This window comes from Glossina fuscipes, unplaced genomic scaffold, assembly GCF_014805625.2.
Source record: "Glossina fuscipes isolate IAEA_lab_2018 unplaced genomic scaffold, Yale_Gfus_2 0, whole genome shotgun sequence".
In the NCBI taxonomy this organism is placed as follows: Eukaryota; Metazoa; Arthropoda; class Insecta; order Diptera; family Glossinidae; genus Glossina; species Glossina fuscipes.
Genome location: NW_023998414.1, coordinates 30,885,849 through 30,906,990, shown reverse-complemented (window position 1 = coordinate 30,906,990; position 21,142 = coordinate 30,885,849). Strand labels below are relative to the sequence as shown.

The 21,142-nt window shown below is 31.2% G+C and overlaps 1 protein-coding gene across 17 annotated transcripts in view; it reads left to right on the top strand.

Annotated features, from left to right (window-relative positions):
• Nucleotides 1-21,142, top strand: part of LOC119638007 (potassium voltage-gated channel protein Shaker) — a 319,681-nt gene that overhangs the window by 238,749 nt on the left and 59,790 nt on the right. The window contains exon 1 of one of the 17 annotated variants that reach the window (XM_038034658.1): nucleotides 8,786-9,034. The exons of the other annotated variants lie outside the window; for them this stretch is intronic. Within the exon in view, the coding sequence (XP_037890586.1) occupies nucleotides 9,033-9,034 (2 nt within the window). The 5' untranslated portion in view covers nucleotides 8,786-9,032. Of the gene's footprint in view, nucleotides 1-8,785; nucleotides 9,035-21,142 lie in introns of those variants that run through there. 17 annotated transcript variants of the gene reach the window in all.

Here is a 21,142-nt window from a genome sequence, read left to right as displayed (position 1 = left end):
AGTTCACAGGATCGATAATCGATAATAGAGTGTTGTGTATGCAATCACCGTAGTGTAACGTATACGCTACTGTTATTTGAAATATATTAATATTCTAATCCGATAACTCCTTTGCATGTATGTGTATGTTATCGTAGATATTCTTCTACCTGTATAAATCCCTCTCCTACAGGCGCAATATTCCTTATAACATTCAATATTCTCCTACGTAATATTTTCATCTTATAAGTAAGTTAATAATAATTCATGTAATGTGGAATGTGTTGCAATTTCTTCGACATTTATCTTACGCGTTTTCAATTTGAATGAATGGCAGCACAGGTAGCATAGTTCATTTCCTCAGCTTCCTTCCTTCAGCTTCCTAAGCTCTCCGTCATCGAATAACGTAGATCACTGGTCGATCAGATCTATTTCTAGAAGCGATTATTGCATAAACATATTGGAAGTATATACAGGTGTCAAGGGAAGTTTGACGCTTTAACCAAATCTCGTCCATTAACATTCATTACTCGTTCCATAAGGATTGTTAATTATTTCGTATAGGGAAAGAAAGGCTCTATCTCTCTCTATCCTGTTTAATTTAAATGCATTAAACGTAGATATTTAAAGTTTAAACATATATGAATAGTCGGGAGTCAAAGCAGATGGAAAAATTGTTTGGACATAGAAAATGGACTTTCGACACGTGTCTTAAAACAGAAACTACGACAACGTCATCGATAAAAATTTACATCCCAAAAAAAGAATTGTGACGCAAGCTTTCGTAAAATAAATTGCGATTTTTGAAATAGCGTTTAATATAGATTTTCCAGTGTAGTTTCTTTAACCCATTTATCTGTTACTTTTCGCAAGAATTTTCATCCATCTTTGTGATTAGTCGGAAACTGGATGAGGTGCTTTTAATTATCACAGCAGATGGTTAAAAAGTTATTTTCTTTGCAAAGAGATTCTGGTAGTTTTTCACGTAGATTACGATTTTCACAATAATATTTAGGCAAAACTTTTGCAATACGTTATAGCCGTCTGGGTTTCATAAATAATTGAAATAGATAACGGATTGCAAGTGCAATGACGAGTTAACGTTTGGATATGAAAGAACGAGTTAACTCGTCGTTAGCGGTCAATAATGTCTTAAGGGAAAAACAATAATTATGGTTTTTTCCTCCTTCCTTTCTACTACGCATATCGACCACTGCTTTTTTAGAAATACTTTTAAAAGCACAGTAATATTGCACTTGTTCGGTTAAAGAATTCGAAAGCAATTTAAAGTAATTTTTCTCATCTAATTGAATTCATTTTCAGCCACGATATCAAACTAATTGAATCGAGTACTTAAGGATTGGAATGTACCAACGATATGTTTCGGATACCTTATGCATGCATATGTATACCGTAATTGGTGTAGAGTCGTGAAGTTATTCGCTTAAGTTCGGCCGACTTTCCAACAGCTGTTACTGACCTTCGCAATGACATATCGATTTCAAAATTACTAGAAATACTTACTTGAGTTATGTAAAAGTTCTCTTGTGCAAAAAATCATTCCGATCACTTTTAATATCTATACGCGAGTATCCTATAAAACTTACTCAATAGTCGCTATATAAAATTGATTTTACCCATTATTTTTTGCTCAATTTTCATTTCATTAATACACGCTGCGAAAACATAAACCGGTCGGTCTGGTGTGATGGTGTCGCAAATAATTTTCAAAAACATACCTAATTGGTTTGTTTTCGTTTCGAAGAGAAATTAGAGAGAATATCTATAAAACAAAAGCTATAAATTAACTATTTAATTAGTAGAAGGACGAAATATTTTTCTGAAAAAAGCAAAAAAAAAAAAAAAATACTAAGAGTTTTTTTCTCAAATTTCTAAAATTTATTAAAGAAATATCTATATCCATAAAGAGATAGATATGAATACGTGCGTAATCAAATTCCGAGAATTTTCCCATATAAATTTTATATACAAAAAAAAGTTGCACAGACGCATATATGTATATATATATTCATATATATAGAAGAGTATATATATTTAAATATTTATATATATTTATAAATTTATTTTTCTACAAAATAGATTCTAACGCAAGCAATTATATTAGTACATTATTTTTTTTTTTTTTTTTTTTTTTTTTTTTTAGATAAACAAGACTTATTCTCTTGGTGGTAGTAGTAGTAGTAGTAGTTGTTAACAAAAATATAAATTATATATGACGCAGTTTGGAAACACTTATCATTTACTATAATTTATTTTTTTTTTTCTTGTTTTGTTTTGTTTTCATCATTTTGAACGCTGTTCTGGCTATTATAATACCGATAGGAAATTTCAATTCCCAGCTGAAATATTTAAATATATTTCTTCTTCTCAAGGCTTATTGATATATCCATTATATACGTATATATATATAATTATATATTTTATATATATCTATATATATATATATATATATATGTATATTTATATATACAACACATGTGAACATGGAATGAGGCAAAGAGCTCATATTTTCAATGTACATTGTTTTTTTATTACCAAAAAAGCGTAAGGGAAAGTGTATATCTGAAAGTTCAATTTCCAGAACGCTTTTGCATTCTGATTGGTCAGTCACCAGTGTTTTTAATGAAACGTGAACTCTAATCGACTCTAACCGTCTTTTACTTGACTTTGGAAATTTTCTAAATCATTTGTATGTCATTAGTTATTACCCTAGTTTTAGTTTGCTTCGAATCATTCAATAATCGTTCTCACATATTCGCATTCATAATTCAACGAAGGACAGAGTTGCAATCCCCGTCATTTGCGAAACCAAGAATTCTCTTTTCTTTTCTTTATTATGACGAATGGGTTAGGACCACTCGCCTTTTCGTGTAACTCGGCGAAAGAATTGGGGAAAAAGAGAAGGGAATTGGAATAGCCGGAGCCTAGTGATTGAGTGCTCAATCAATTAGTGTTATCCCTTTGCCGGCTAAACACTCACCACAGCCACGACCGAAGTAAACTCTATCGCACTTGAAATTTAAATCCGTCAACACCAAGTTACTAATCGCGATTCTTATCTACTCCGGCGGATATATCTGAAAACGGCTTGCTTTTTCTGCTACAGTTAAAGACTTATTACAGGAAATTTGAAACGTTAATGCTTCGGATTTAAAAAATTGTAACTAACGCATGTCTCTTCATCAATTAGTTATCGCTTCAGAATAAGCCAAATTTTCCTTAAAGTCCTTATCGATTATCACATTAGTCGTTTCAAAGCTTTATGATAATGAAAGTGTCAAAACCTTCAAGATAATATTTGCTCAGAATCATCCAGAATCAGATTATTTCTTCAGTGTGCAAAGTTCCTTACAAAAAGTATGGAAAGTATGCAATCTCTTGCATTGCCAAGCTTAATTTCATTCTGACTCACACTCAAAAATATGTCTTAACGCGTGAAATCAAAGGGCGAAGTAATTGTAATAAGCATTGTTTGTCAAAAGTTTGATAAAAGATTCGGTTGAAATCGAAGAAAAATATTTTCTCTCTTATTTGCTACATACTGTACGTTTATCAATTAAAGTGAAATTTATGTCTCAATATTTTCTGATGTCGTAAGATGAATTCCTTTTTTTTTTTTTTTTTTTGTGTTTTTGTTAATTTCTCTCCGTTGTGTTGTTCTCCTTTTGCTTAACAGCATACAGGCGCTGCATGAAAAGTGTATAACACACCGATTATAAATGAAAAACAAATACGAATGTACATACATATATATATATACATATATATATATATACATGTGTGTGTGTGTGTTTGTGGCTGCAGTATACGTATGGATAGCTGTACGCATATACACACATAGGTAGGATAAGTAGAAGGCCCCAAAAAAGGTTCAAGGTTGAAAAGTGTTGTGCAGAAAATATAATAGAGAGAAGCAAAAAACAAAAAAAAAAAAAAAACATTATAAATGGAAACCTGTCTGCTTCAACAAACAGGCATAGCAAACAATAAACAGTAATAAAGTGAGCGTAAAACGAAACAAGAAGACAAACAATATCCCAAACTGTGCTACAATTTGCTATTAGTCAAGTTTCATATATATATATATATATATATATAGATACATATATATATGTATAGATATATATATTCTTTTTTGACTTTATTTACTTCAAGTTTTAATCATATTGTCGACCACACAATATTTGATTAGTTCTACTGGCATTGACAACTTCCTTAAAAAGTTCGTTTTTCTCTTGTATTTATATGCAAACGTACCCATATATATATACATATATTTCTTCAAAATTTTTGTTTTTAAGTTGGTACACTTGCATAAATACATGTATACGATTTTGTTTTTAGATTTTTACACACAACGGAAATTAATGTTCCGTTCATATATATGCAAGATGTGTGAATGCCTACGTATCCGTTTTTCCTCCTCCCATCGTTCTATCTACTCTAACACGTCATCGCCAATCAAAGATTATTTAAAATGCAATGGCGATGTGGTCATGAATTTTTTTCACTACTTTTTCCTCTTTCATCTGCCTCTGCCTAATTTTAACTTTATTAATGTCAAATTTGAGTTCGGTAACAGGCATTTTTGTGTCATATTTGCGGCATTCGTTTCGATTAAATTGGTCGCATACATGTGAACACTCACGTTCGACATAATTAAATTCTAGTTCAATTTCAAATTAACATACTACAAATCGTGTGCCTAAACGTTAACAAGGCCCTCGACGTGTGTCGACAATTTTCAAAAAAAACGAAAATAAATCTTTTCCTTTCACTTGTGTCGAAAGTTCTACTATACATACAACTTTGTGTGATAGAGAGAAAAAGAAAAAAAAGAATTGAAACAATAATTAGTTAAAGTTCAGTACATAAGCAGAAAATTTCACCTATCATAAGATGAGAAGGAATACTGCATCAAATATATATTGAATTTATTGAATTTATGTATCGTTCTATGGCGAAACCATTTACAATTGTTTGTGGCTTCTTTTTCTAGTTGCCTATGTCTTAAATTTACGTTAGATGAAAGCTTTTAAGAAAGTATGCGCAAAAATATCCGAAATATAAAGGAAATTTAATTATATTTTGAAAATGAGAGAACAAAACTTTTTTGCAAAACATATATATATATATATACATTTCTTTGTTTGTAAAGAGAATACTAAAACATATCACCAGCTGATAAGCTAATGAACGATGTATGTAGGGAAAATTGTAATGAAAATGTTTTATAAAATTTCGTCGTAAGTAGTTAAACACCGTCAGAATGTAACTCGCCCTGATGTATTGCTCCCTGTACTTAAGAATGCTTAACTCCTATTTTCTATAATCGGCGGCTTAGGGGATGTCCCCTATGCGTGCGAGCACGGTGGTAATCAGGAAGGGTTTTAGGAAAGATGGAGTGAAGGCAAGAAGACGGGTTTGTGAACGTACGTGAACTTGAACACGAAAACATCATGGGCGACTGGAAAGACCACTGCTTGTAGGTTATTCCAAAAGCAAGCAGTACGGTTAAAAAGCGACGAGTCTCAGTAGTAGGTTTTACGGTTCACAGGTAACTCCAAGCCGAGTTGATGTGAACCTTAAGAAAGACGTAGAATAGTACTTCAGAATGTATGCACACATAGGCGCAACACAGGCCATATTACGCCAATGCTCAACTTCCAATACGAGGGTTTTAGATCTACTTTCGTCACCCATGAGTGCCAGAATTTGTCGCTTTATGCGGTCAAAGGTCCCAAAGCTAAATTTGGAGACTTCCGCTCACACAGACATCAGCTGCAGTGAAGTGTTTTTCGCACCACTTTAAAAAATTAAGCCCTTGGCTATGTGTTTCAATACTTCGAGGACATATTCTGTCCAAAAGACATCGTTTTGTATTTTCATGAGCAAAGCTTTCACGGTTGTCGATTATCCTACATTGACAACCACAAAAGAAAGGAGTTATTCATCACTTCTCCTGCGCATTTGGAGGCAGCTTTAGATGTTGATGGCGATAAAGCTTATCCTTTATCTCGACCCTATTCACATATGTTTATAAGGTTCCGACCTAATGTGTCATTCATCATGCAACATTTGTTCTATATCTTGTTGCTGAACGGTTTCCTACTAATGGAAATCGAATGGCACAAGCTACTATCATCTGCAAACCAGTAAATAAAGTTCTACGTTATGCGCAGGAGGTCGTTGATGAACGCCAGGTAAACAGAAGGGGAAAGAAGGTATTAGATCTGCATTTAAATAGAATTTATTCGAAAAAGATCTAAATGATGCATGAAAAATCTCAATGGAATTCACTTTCATTGAGGCCCTTATCAGGCACATAAATTTCTTGAGACGACATTCTTTTTAAAAATATGAAATATACCGCCGATCAAGAAGTCAGCATATTTAGATTGTTCAGTTATGACCGCTTGTCTATTAACTGTAATCATATCGTACACCATTCATTACCAGTTCCATCAAGATGCTTGACAAACGTGGAGGCTTATTCGCCTTTAGTGAAAGTTTCAAAGCATTATTTTTGAAAGAGTAACTTTTGTACATAGAACAGCATTCACGAGTTTCAATTGTTATCTCCATCAAAAGTAATTAGTCGATCGATCTGGAAATTTCGCGAAAACACAACTTCATTTCCTTTGACGCTGGACTTAGGCTGGCCTGATAATGGGGAAATGAAAATTATGATTTCATTTAATCTACCTATCATAACTTTGTGTTTGGTTATACTTGCTCGCAAAAAGGTCTAAAAAAAAAAGTCATATATGGGAGTCGATGCCGTCCGTTAAAAACTTTATAGCCTCTAATCGATAAGTTGGGTCTGGAAAATGGGTTCTCTTCGAACTAATGATATAAACGCAATGGCTAAACTTATGCAAAACGTGTTGAATTCTTATGCGTAGTTAAAGTGAATGGGTTGAATCCTTTTATTTAATTAGCATTTGTAACAAAATCAAAAAAGATTTTCTTCTATCAGGCACGACAATATAGATTAATATGGACACTTTCAATATAAAATCTTTGATCATTTTCATTCAACCCGTTCTTGAGCAATAGGGCCTTAAGTGAGAGCAGAGCGTAAAGCAGATTTATGTCTTCGTTCCTTATTTGATTTTTTTTCAACTAATTACAACATTGCTTGTTATGTTTTTGAAAATAATGAATAAAAGAACAAGTTCGTAGCATTTGTGTTTTTCACAGAAATTCAAACATATCTTCTTTCTTATATTTATTGATGGAACTTGGTACAATTCTGAATTTCTGTTTTGCTTTGCCCATAATTTTGATAAAGCCACTGTCGTCATCACATGCCTCTTCTTACGGCAGCTTTGCTCCAAAAACAGACCTCTGCAAACGAAATAAAGAGTGCTGGGTGTACCAGAACTTTCCAAACCAACTCTTCCATTTTTATTTTTTTTCCTAATCATTAAACATCCAAGTCGTGATGGAATGGCAATGCCTTCCGTATTGGTCTATGTTGGGCGCTTTACATCGATTATTTCCTTAGAACGCATTAGTTATTGATAGGAAAGAGTCGAGTCAAACGCCTGCGCAGAATACAGAAACTAATGATGTTAGAGAGATCTCTTACAATATGTGAATATGAATGAGAGAAACGCATTCAGTGTAGGATATTCGGCTCATCTCATTTTCAACATTGTACGGTATATTTATCTGTCATCTTAACTTCACATAACAAACATATTGAAGACTTTTCAAAAATTTACCACAAAGTAGTGGCAGACAATTGCAGCCTCTGAGTTTCAAATACCAATCAATCTCGTATATGCCCATAATAGTCTTTTAATTCCTTGCAAATGCGAATTGAAATTTGCTTTAAAACTTTAAGAACAAAATGTATGTATGTAATGATACGCAATTTTCTTTACTTTCCCAAAAGATTTTATTTAATAATTAAATTAGGATGATTTGCGAACATTGTTCACGTATCACATCATCCTGATTGTTGGTTATATGCTGGGAATTGTTCAAAAAATTGCAATAGAGCTCCTAATATAACCCTAAAAAAATAACAAAAAAAAAAAAAAAACAAATCAACACAACAACAAAGTGGGTGTTGCTGTGTATCCAAAATATACTTTCGGACAATCATCATTTTCTTATTTGTTTCACATTATTCGTTTATGTATGTTAGATTATCTTTTCGTTCAAGCGGCTTTTTGATCAATTTTTCAATTTCTTACATAAATTAAGAAATAATTCTACAAAGTGCATTCATTGTTCTACATTTTAAATCTTTAGAGTTTGGAAATCGAATCAGTAGAGAGAGATATTTATTTATTATTTTACTTCAAAATAGAATGGAAAAGAAAAATTTTCGATAGATAATCTTCAAAATCGAAGCGATCACTTAAATTTGATATTAATTTGTAAAAAAAAAATATATATATATAATAATAATTGCAACAAAAACAACAACAACAATAAAACTGCCAACAAGAAACAACAAATAATCATATAACATAATAATAATAGTATGATGATGATGATGATGATGATAACGGGAAAAATATAAACTGAATAAGTAAACGGGAAAAAAACCAAAAATGACGCAAAGTAAAACAAATTAAAATTAAAATAATAATACTAACAATAAAAATAATAATAATAATAAGAAATAATAAACCTTGAAAAGCGATAGAAGATAGCAACAACCACAATAATGTTCTTGAGATAATATAAAATTTTTGAAGTGACGAGCTGACAAGCTTTTATTTATAATTTCATATTTTAACGTTCAATATTTAACAATAATAACAACGATAACAAGAAACAACAAGAAACAACAAGAAACAACAACAACCACAACAACAGGATCAGGCACAGGACAAGTCCAGTCACGATCACATCATCCTCACATGTACATTTAACATCTTCTTATTTTTGTGTTTTTTTTTTCAAATTCAAATTTTTGTCTTCAAGTTGAGACTACCTCGTCGTCTTGTGTCCGCAAGTAATTCAACTTTTTCATCTCGACGTAATACACAAATCAATGGAAATATCAGCACATGTAAGATGTTTTAATTAACATATAAAACGCTTTCGGCGTTTGCCACAAATCGAAATTTATTGCTACAGCCATCAAATTAAATTGCTTGTGTTTTATGTTTACTACAGACACACATTCATATATATATATATATATATATACATATATAGATATATATATATATATACATATATCTATACTTATATACATATTTATAGAGAAAGTTAATTATATTTGCTTGTTGCTTTTTATGAGATAAAATTTAAAATATTATTAAATAAATAAATAAATAAATCAATAAATAACACAAATAATAATAATAAATTAAAATCAAAAAAAAAAAAATTAAATCAAAACTAAAAGAAAACAAATCGAAAAAATTGGCCAAATTGCTTAAGCGTTCGACACGTTCATCGTCAACCATTTCACGTATAGATTTCATCGAAAGATGGGGCCTAACACCAGTTCTGCGACCTCGTCAGGAGCAACCAGTAAGCGGTGAAAATATCTCACACGTATCGCCCCCTCTTCTACGTGATAGGTATGAATAGATGGAAATTTTTTTTCATTTAAATTGAACTTTTTTTTTTTTTTTTTTTTTTTTTTTTTCTTATTTATCTTTTCTCGCTTCCTGTATATCCTTCTATATATTCTTTCTTGTCAAAATGCCAAATAAAATATACATACATGTGTTACGGTTTCCTTATTTCAAGAGAGAAACTTCACTTATGTTGTCATAGCATTTATTATATATGTAAAATTTACTAAGAATTTCAAGCATATCGCATAAGATAATCATACACATCCGTGAAACGTTTCATTTTATTTTAAAACATTTATAATATCATAACTATTTCATCCATTTGAAGGCCTTTTCAATGCCAATATATATATATATATATATATATATATCTATATGTAGGTTTGAGTAAAAAAAGGACCACCAATTGCTGGCATAGCCAGAAACAATACAATTTCGTGTTAAGAGAACTGTCCGCTGGTATGATCGGTTGAAATTTTTCCTGTTTTCCTTTTTTCCTTTTTTTTTTTTTTTTTTGAGAATTTAATGAAACTTACTAAATAACTACAAGAAGTTTTAGTGAAATGTCATGCTGTGTAAGGCCTCAAGTCTATCATCAACATTGACATATGAGTCAAGAGACCAAGAATTAAAAAATCAGCATTTCCGCTTAAGGGAAGCGGTCCACGATTCGAAAATGCCTCCAGAATAAAGTTGCGGATTTCGGAAAACGAGCATATCACTGCTATCTGAAGGATGAAGGAGAGACAATGTTAAATACCAGCAATTCGAGACGAATTTCAAAGCAAGCATAGACAAGCTTGAGGGTTTAAGTGTTCCCCTCCCGGAAAATTTTCTTGAAACAGATTATAATTTGATAAATATATAGAGAAGAATTTATTTGTCTTGATCGTTGTTGGAAAATTTCGGATCAAAATCCTGACTCTATTTAGAACTATAACCCCGTCTCGTAATGGAAATTTTACTCGCATAATACAACGATGAAAGGAAAATCGAAGAAATCTTTCATAGAACTCGATCAAAGACTCCAATCACTGAACTAAGCATTAGCGTAAGCATATTGATGGATTGATTCGGTACATTGATGATAAACTTTGATTGGCTGCGGAATTATACCAATGTCCGATAGTTTTTTAATACATTTAACTACTACTACTACTACTACGTTAAGCAATTGATTTATTATTTTGTCAAAGTTGACGTACACTAAATACAATTTCTATAGGGTTTTTTTTCACTACAAATACGATATTTCCGAGACCTAAGACTTACTGCTATCAAGCATATATTTCGGTACCAAAAATCGCGGTCTACACGATTAATTTGTTTTGCACGTAAAGATAACCTGAAAACCCAAAATGGCGAGCCATTGCATGACGGTAAGCTGTATACACCGCTGCGTAAGAGTTTGCATTGATGTTAGAAGGCCGTTTAAGGATTAGCGAAATTTTTTTTGCTTATTCCAAAAGCTATTTTCAAACACATATTGGACGGTTTTCGGCACTTCAAAGTCGCTATTACAATATAACCAGTTCCGTCAGAAATGTAGATAGCTGCTGATGAATTTGGATTACTTAAGAAGACACTCTAATGAGTAAATTGCGTTTTCCATGCACTCATCCCATATTAAATGCATGCTAATTACATTGATACTTAAAAAAAACACTTGATTTTCATCAAATTATACAACAAATGTGTTTTATCATTCATTTTTAATAGATTTCAATTAAATCGTAAAACAAAAAATTTTCTACTGATTTACATAAATCGAAAGTATAACGATCTATTTATTACATTCGGGGAAGAGGATCTTGAAAAATTATCGTACAAATGTCTTTGCGAAACAAAACAAATGATATCTAGATGATAAAACTTTGTCAGACTCTATCTTTCGCACCTCTGGTGACTGCTACCTTTCCTTGTGTTAATTGTCAATAAAATATTTCACTCAAATGAATATTCGTCTTAAATATTCGTCTTGTTTTTGTTTTTACCTCTTCTGACCTAATTGGAAAAAAAAAAAGAATGACGAAAATGCTTATCTTCGAAGATATAATCGAAAAGTATCGATATTCGGTAGGCTCGGATTGTCAAATCTTCCCTTTCTGCGCTTTGGTATTGGAAATCTATGAAACTATAACCAAAAAATTTCCTTCACCGAAATTATTAAAGCGATTCTAAATGGGGGAATAGCTTTTCTAAGATTGTGTCGTGACCCAGCATAAAGTTATAAGCTCGTGTCACCTAATAAATCAATGATAAGCGAAGTATAAGTACAAGGCATAATAAATTTATTTATGAGTTCAAAAATCTTTTCCAAATTCTATACTTACTGCCAGCAGTAGAAATTATACTCCAACGCCTCTGTGTACATAAAGTTTGTACGATATAGTGCGATTGAAAGTGATTCTGAGTCAAACTAAGCTTTTCTGTCTATCTTTCCGTCGCGTTTTTTACGTTTAACCTTTATGTTTAACCTACAGATCGCAATTTTTAAAATATTTCGATGAAATTGGGTACACCGACGTGCACCTGCAATGTAAAGCCTTGTTTTGAAAAATCGTAATATGAATAACTGTTTCAAGTGAAGTGATTGTTTGAAAAACAATTAATAAATAATATACAGAAAATATATAGATATTCGTCCGTGTATACTTCTTCGGCTTAAAATGTTCAATTAACTTAAATATATTCGCCAGCCTGGGCGTTAATCTACTCATCGTTCTTTCATGGTTCTTCTGGCTGTCTGTCTGTCTGTCTGTCTGTTTGTCCGAAATTTAAAACGCAGCATATATATACATTATATGTTTATTGATAGCACGTAGCATATATATCAAATTTTATCTTCCTATTTTATCTTATAAATATGTTAAAAATACGGCTTTTAGTTACATTTAAGCAGAGCAATAATGATGATTGGAAAGAAAATGACATTTTTGACCTTCCCCCTCTAAAAAACCAAAAGTGCAAAATCTTTCAGTATATGAATGGAGCCGTTATCTGTCTATCTTATATCAGTTAAAAGTCTATAGAATATAGTTTTTCGGGAATCTTGATTACGGTTAAAATTGCAAAAGAGTTCATTGCAACTTTATATAGGATCTCAGTAAAAATAATCTCGATCAGTCAATTGACACGCAGTCATTTAACAAGCAGTTGAGTTACTTTACATCTTCCGCGCTTCACTTCAGCCAGTGAGTTTTAAAGCGATTATAATTTGGTTGTTGAGTTTTTAATGTTTTTTTTTTTTTTTAAATCTTCTCCTGATGTTATCATTCGTTAAAAAGTGTTGTTTGTTATGTTTCAATAAATCTAAAATTGAAATTACTCTGGAAATAGTTTGCGAAAAAGGATTGAAAAGATTAATATCGATTTATCTTAAATAAAACGTACAAGCTATATAACCATACTATAAAAAGTTTTTTTTCTTCAACATGTAGTAACCACATGAATTCCATACATTAAAAAAAAAAAAAAGAAAAGAAAAACGAAAAAAAAAAAAAAATTGTCGACGAGCAAAGGACAAAATCTCTATAGAGACATTTAATGAAAACAAAGCCATCATAACAATAATCAAACAAACAGAAAGTATAAAATAAAGCATAAGAGTACATACTCCCGTACATGACGAGAACAGCACGACGACCGTACAAAAACAAGTTAGGTTATTGTGAAAATTGCTTTTTTTTGCTATTTCCCTCTTTATGCGTTTACAACAAATAACTGCTTTTGTATGCATGCACAGAAACATGCATATAGAAGCATAAAAATATATACAAACGCATAAACACACACCAATATGATTTATTCGTATACAAAGCATAATAAAAGTTACTGAATATGCAAGTGTGAATGGCTGTGGATGCCTTTATTATTTGCTAGCCAGCACACTCAGCTGCATATTAGTTCAAGTGACACTTTCTTGTTATAAAGATTTAACACATTGAACTTTCTTTCTTTCTTGTTTTTTTTTTTTTTTTTACACACACACACACACACAGATGCAAAAAGTTTTATTGACTGACTATCATGTATTTTTCAATGCATAAAAATATTATGACTAACAGTTCGCTCTCAAATGCCATCGATTTGCTAAATATGCATAAAGAAAACTGTTTCCTACTTTTCTATAAAAGAAAAGAAAGTGAAAGGTTCAGCAAAGCATGTAAAGACTCACATATGCACATATGCACATATACATGTATGAATATAAACATCAAACACAAAAGGGTTAAAGTTCAATAACGTTTAATGATATAAAGAATTTTTTTGCACTGTTAAATCTTTTATAGACTAGCAGCAAATAGTGAATTAGAATTTTCTTTTCTCGTTTTTTTTTTTTTTTATTTTTCTCAAAGTAATGCCGTAAAATAGTAAATTGACATTTGTTTTATTTCATTTTTATTATATTTTAATAAAAATTTTCCAGAAATTATTCAAATATTTTTAAAATAAAGAAAACATTTTATTCCATCACCAAGGAACGACGTGATTATGTTAACTACATAGTTACGTTTGTAATATCCAATATACAACATATAATTTACATTAGAAATCACATTCATAACAGTTGGAAGTTTTTAATCTATAATGTACTAAAGATATTAATTAACGGATCACTTGGTGTACATATACATGTTCGATAAGTACTTAAAAGATGAGAGTTGCATTTGAAAAACTTACACCCTAGCACTTACCTCACTACTGAGCAATTATTATATAAATTGATTTAAACGTTCAGCGAGTATTACTTTTCTACTTACTATTATTGTTGGCATTTTGGTCGTAACGCTCAAGAAATCCCATCCAATACTACGTTGTTAAAAACTATAATATTGCAAGTTGACTTAACGAAGTCTGTCCATCCGTCCGTCCATGCATTTTCGCGTCTATATAAATTCCAATAATAAAAGTGCCCAAAAAATGCATTAGCAACTCACAACTACAATCCCATACACAACGTATTTAAGTCCAACGGAATATAAAAGTATAGTTGTACACACCTTACCCAAGAATAATGTATTTTGCAATATATAATAAATAGGAACGTTAAGTATATTAAAAGATAAATTCCTATTGTAAATTCCGATTTGTGCTAACTGTGCTAACGAGCACGATAACAACTTATGTTAATTTTTTGAACGTAATCTCTGATTTTAGATAAAAATTAAAAATTGTACAAACAAGTTTCAACTGCTAAAGAACATTTTCGACATGTCATTCTTAAGGATACTTTCATTCACACTAAACAATGTTTGTATATGATCTCATAAAATTGCTATACACGAACGTAATAAAATTATTATATCCTCACCTAATTGTACTCCCTTCTCCTTCGAAAAGGAGTTTGCTTTAAAATGTCCATAAATCTTTTTATATTTCACCATTACATCTAAATGCTAAATATTAAATTGTTATTTTAAGTAATCGTTAAATAATTAGCAGTTACGCTTTAAAGCATTTATGGCAATTATATCGCCAGTCATAAACATGTTTCATGTTCAAACATGTTATCAGAACTTATTAAATTACTAAATTAACAAGATTTTAGATAAGTGGGCGCGTATGTAATATGAATGTAATATGAATTATGAAAGAAAGCGACTATACGACACTATACTCTTATCCTCTATTTAAATTGGTGTAAATGAAAGTGTTCGTATATTATTATCAATAAATTGTTCAAAGTTAGCAATCAAGCAGAAATTAATAGAAGGGCGTGTATGCTTGATTTTGAATTTTTATTACGATAAATTCTTTCTTCGTTGATTATATATATTTTCAACAATTTAATTTATTGCTTTAAATGTGTATATTAATATAGTTTTTATGCTTTAAAGCATCGTTTCTTAGCGTGCGTTGCGAGCGCGCTTATATATGGGTGTATATGTGTTTTTGTGTGCTTGTGTTGATTTAACAAATTCTTTTTTGCACCTGATTTATCTATAACGTGTCTTTGCATATTTTACAATGAGTTTTGCTGGATTTTTCTCCTTTTATATATATATATATATATATATATATGCTGTGTGTGTGTGTGTGTAGTATTTTCAATGGAAGCATTGAGTTAGTATATACTATGGTAAATATATTCGCAGTGCTACGTACATATACAATTATGTACTTTATATATATATATATATATATGTACATATACATATATATATAATATATACATATAACCGTATATAAATATATAAAAAATATTTTCAAGGTCATTGTTGAGGTTTGACAAAAAACTTACATAAACATACACATATGCATATATTATAGAGTTAGTTACACCGCACTGCGTATGAATGATTTTTTTTTTTTTTTTCAGTCGATTTGGAAACGAATGTGTTTTAATACGCCTTGCGGGTATACTTGTTTTAAATACATACCGAGATTAATGTATGCAAATTTTTCGACTTATTCATTATTTATATTCGATGCTGATCTGCAGTGATTTCCAAAGACCGGAATCGCTAGCCATTTTAATTGTTATTATGAATTATAAACTGAAAATATTTTTAAAATACTTAACGGTTCTAGAGTTTCTTTAACCAAGTCTAATTATTTCACTTGATTTTTCCAAACGGAAAACAAATGAGTTCAATGTCAGCGTTTGCTTCAAATTTTAAAAATTCTCACAATAAAGATGAGATGAACAAACTGAAATTGTTTTATCATATCTCACTTTTTACGAATGTAATTACATTGACAAATATCTAATGATAATTCCCATACGTGACAGACAATAGGACTAAATTCACATATTATGTTAGTATAATGTAATAATTCATTCTTGTTGTGATCTTGATTTATTTTGTCTGTAATGGCTTTAAAAATATATGAAAATTGCATGCGTCGCGTTTTTTTGAAATATTTATTTGCATTAATATAGAATAGAAGAATAAGCTTTTGTCATAGCTATACTATAGACTGATCCATCCGTTTGTAAAAGGAAGTAAGTAAAAATGAAATAGTGAGCCCACCCGCCCACCATTGCATACGATACACAACTCCATATTTATATCCATAATGGCTCAAATTTGATTAAGATATCGCAAAGAAACAAAACAGGCAGACGGACAAACAATCTTAAATCGGTTCAGAAAGTAAATTTCATGTCCTTCTGGTTACTGCATACATCCGCACAAAATTATAAAAATATTTCGAACATTATATTCGTAAGATGTGAAATACACTCGCTGGGAATTTTACATTCATATTTTTGGATAGATATGCCTCTTTCGCAAAGCTATTTCCGTTGAAGTGCTGTGATGAACGTCAATGTATATTTAAGAAATCGATAAGTGGCATTTTCCTAATTTCGTTCCGTAAATAATGCTTGGGATTGATCAGTTCAGAAACGTAAGATAGCCTAACGTTCTATAACAATATTTTAGTTACACGTTTACAAATCCTCGGTAAACATTAACAAAATGATTTTGTTATTCATATGAATAATATTTGCTTGCAATTCACGATTCATCCATGATTCGCATGAAATTCTGTATAACTTTTTAATAGGCAAACTGTCGAACATGGTTAAATGGGTTCAGAATTTCGTGCTGATGTCATAACTTCACTTAACCGTAGTTGAATATGAATCGATGTAATGGACTGCTGCAATATCGAGCCAATGTGTATATGCTTTTTTGAAAGAAATAAATCATTAGCATATGCATGTGCGTGGGCGTGGAAATTTAACATTGTATTTGAATCCTTGCGATATGAGAGTAACGTAACGCCTACCGGACAAATGGACAGACGCGGTTAAATATTTTTGCGATTGCAGCTTAATCGACTGGCTATACTAACAAGCCTCTGATACAAGGAATTCTTTGATTTGCACAGTTTATCGGCATTCTTTACGGTGAGATATTGCATTTATCAGGAATTCATTGAATCGGGATATCACACTTTTGAAGAGTATATACTCATATAGTTTAGATATGAATCTTTGAATCTCATAAATATTTCCGCGTTGAGTAAGGAATAGGAGTTAATCGCAATTGTCTCTTTGGATTTGTTTCGTCTACAGTGAATTTGATGTAGATGGACTTGCTGTGATATTACCGTATAAATGCAAAATTCTAAAGATAGATCTAAAGATCTTTCATGCTACTTCTTAGCTCTTCAAAAGGTATATGATTAATTCAGCGCTTTTGAATACAACGATTAAGAGGCGGAAGATACAAGGAGTTAAAAATTAAAAGCGTATGTGACTACTCAATGCAATTTCGGAAATTCATATTTTGCATACAAATTAGATACATACACATATGTGAATTTACTATACATATATATATATATATATATATATATGTATATATATATATATGTCCGCAAATGCAATCTTTTTTTATCTAATTTTCACTGCGACTAATAATCTAATTTAGGTTAGAATCGTAAAAACATCATAAAACGTTAAATTTATCTTAAAAAGAAATCACGTTATTTTATTCTACATTGGACTAATTCGAAAACCTCTCTCCCTTCACTTTCCTTACAAGCAAAAAAAGGAAGAAAAAAACACCAACACCACCAATATAGTTGCTATAGCATTAGCGATGATGATTTTAAATGACGTCACAAACGGCATTCAATGCATTTGTTTTCAATGGTAAAACATAAATACAAGCAATCACATACTCAACCACTTACATACAGAAAAATTGTTCAACCACTATATGAATGGTTAGGAAAATTGCATACGTATTTGCGCTTCTGCTCACTTGTTTGTCCGTAAGTGCATGTGTAAGAGAGATGATGTTTGTGTAGAGAAATAATGTTACTAATACTTAAAAGATGGTTTCGAAACGTTACACACAACACGTCTTGTTACCATAAAATGTGGAAAAAAAAAAAAAATGTTTTATTTTCACTATCACACACTATAAAAGAGATAAACTGTTGAATTTTCATTTTTGAAATTTTAGTACTAACATAATATACCCATCCATGGATGTGCGTCCGTGAGTAAGTGCAAGAACATGCATCACATTACTTTAACTAGTGCATAGCATAGTTTTAGAAAGCACTTTAAAAATTGGCACAAGCTGTCATCAAACAGTTTCTTATTCTCGAAGTGCGATAATTACCATGTCAAAGAAAAACTAACCAACAGCAGAGAAAGTACGAGTAACAAGAGCAATAGGAGAGCGCAGAAGTGTTAACAAAACTATATGAAATAAGTGAAAAATTTTAAGTTAATATCCATTGCGTATATATATATATATATATATATATATATATATATATACAAAATGGATGCAAGCAATTAAATCGAAAATATGGGCATTTTGTCGATAACATATTATCATCATCCGTTATCCAATTTGAATTCAAAACATTCCTCATCGTTCTTTGTGTGTGCTTGTATGTATGTGTGTGTGTGTGTGTGTGTGTGTGTGTGTATGAGAATATTCAGAAGAGGCTGCCGTTTCTTTTCCCTCGGTCATTCTGCCCCTCTCTCTCTCACTCTCTCTCCCTCTCTCTCTGTCTCGCTCTCTTTCTCTCTCTTTCTGCACTGAAAGCCAGTAATGATTAATTGTTTAGACAAGACGTTTCGTTTTAGTCTTTCAGATGCAACGATCACTTTACTATTTTACTATTTACTATTATCACTTCGTACCACAAAGAAATAAAAACTATATTACGTCTCTTACCTTACCGATATACCGATTTACATTCTGACCGATATATGCGGGAATTATTTCGATTAGAGAATTGCGGACATATGCATTGCACCGTTCGGTTAGAGAGCAATTGTCTTGAGTGGACGAAAACTTTGAAATTTTGCCTGAACACTTTCGACCGCACGCTATGGAGAACTAAAATGCGCATGGCGCACAATGATGTGTCAAACGTCCATGATATCCTTGCATAAGCAGCATGTGGTGTTTATTTAGATATAATTCCAGGGCGAGTTTTCTACGGAGATAAAAGTGAAATTCTTCAAAAGGACTATTAAGCGGTCTTATCGACTCACCTTGGAGTTGCCCATATACTACACAAAACATTGGCGAGACTTTCTTTTTAAATGCATTGGCCGCCTTTGGCGCAACCTACCTATATTAGTGTATCGTCATATTTACGCTTTCAAGTCGAACGTGCACAACTCCTCATCATTCGTCTGCCTAGAAATCTTTCTAACCACCGCCGTACCTATATACATGCATTGAATGACTTGTCAAAAAATCAAAAAAAAAAAAAAAAAACAAGTCAAGTAAAAGTTTTGTATTAGCACAGCAGCATGTATCTAACAGTACAGGATTATTCTCTAAGAGAGTCAGCCCAGTCCTTCTTAACCATCTTTTTTAATTTCAGATTTTTAACAACTAAATTCTTTTATCTCTAATTAATTAATTTATCTTGATCTGTCGAAGATCCCTAAGACCGGTTATTGCTTATTACTTTCATATTTATCCGAAATATTTTCTTTAATCCTTGAACCTCTGCGACGAATAATTGTTTGAATTACTTTTTTCCCCCAAACGATCAATCGTTCACTTATTCTTATTTTCCTTAAATTATTTGGCTAAGATCCTGAGGCATCTGCTGCTCGCTATAGAAACCCATTTAAAACCTATCATTTAACTCAACGACAAGAAACGTAAAAACGAAACTGCAATGACGGAAATTGCAAATTCCGCCTTAAAGTTTATATGGAATTTCTTATTTCTTCTTCTGTTATTTAAATATGTCAAAATGTATATGTGAAAAGGATATTACATGCACTCATTTAAATTGAGTTTATAAAATGTTATCAATTTTTTTAGAATTACGCAACAACAAGACAATATAATTAAAATTGTATTCATGGAAAATATATTTGTACTAACACGTCGTGAAGTTATCGTAAAATTTGAAAATCTGAAAATAATCATTATTTGCTGCTATAAGACATATATATATATATTCGATATGGACATATGCGATTAGTTACTTTTTAAATCTCCTACACCTTCGAACTGCATATCCGTGGCCATTAGACCTAAGATTTCTGATAGCATTCAACTAAGAAGAAGAAGACAACATTTTTAATTCCTTTAATGCCTATTTTTACATATTGTGAACAGCATGACAGCATGACAGAATAAATTTATCCCCATACTTTGCTTGTCAGCATAAAAATATGTTACACGTAAAAAAAAAAAATAAATAAAATCAATACGAAGATAATACACACGTGTAAGCAAACACCAAAGCGTGAATAGAACCGTAAATATTTCTAATAAGAAATAAAAGTAATTGAATCATAAAATATGCTCAACTTACATATAGGATTTGTATATAGGAAAAAATTTACGCAAACTCAATCCTTCAAATGCTGTGTTGTTATGTCATGGTTTGATTTGGCAGCATAAGCAAACTTATTTGCATATGAACGTCACATATGTGTAAATATATAATGAAATATTTACGTTAAAACTACATTTAAATCTAAGCCATAAATGGAATGCAAATTACAAAATTCAATAAAAATCGTGAATTGGTTATGGTGTAAATGATGATTTGAAAGTAAAGTGCATTTGGACTTTTTTTATTTATTTATTTATTTATTTATTTGTTCATTTGTTTGTGCATATAATACACAG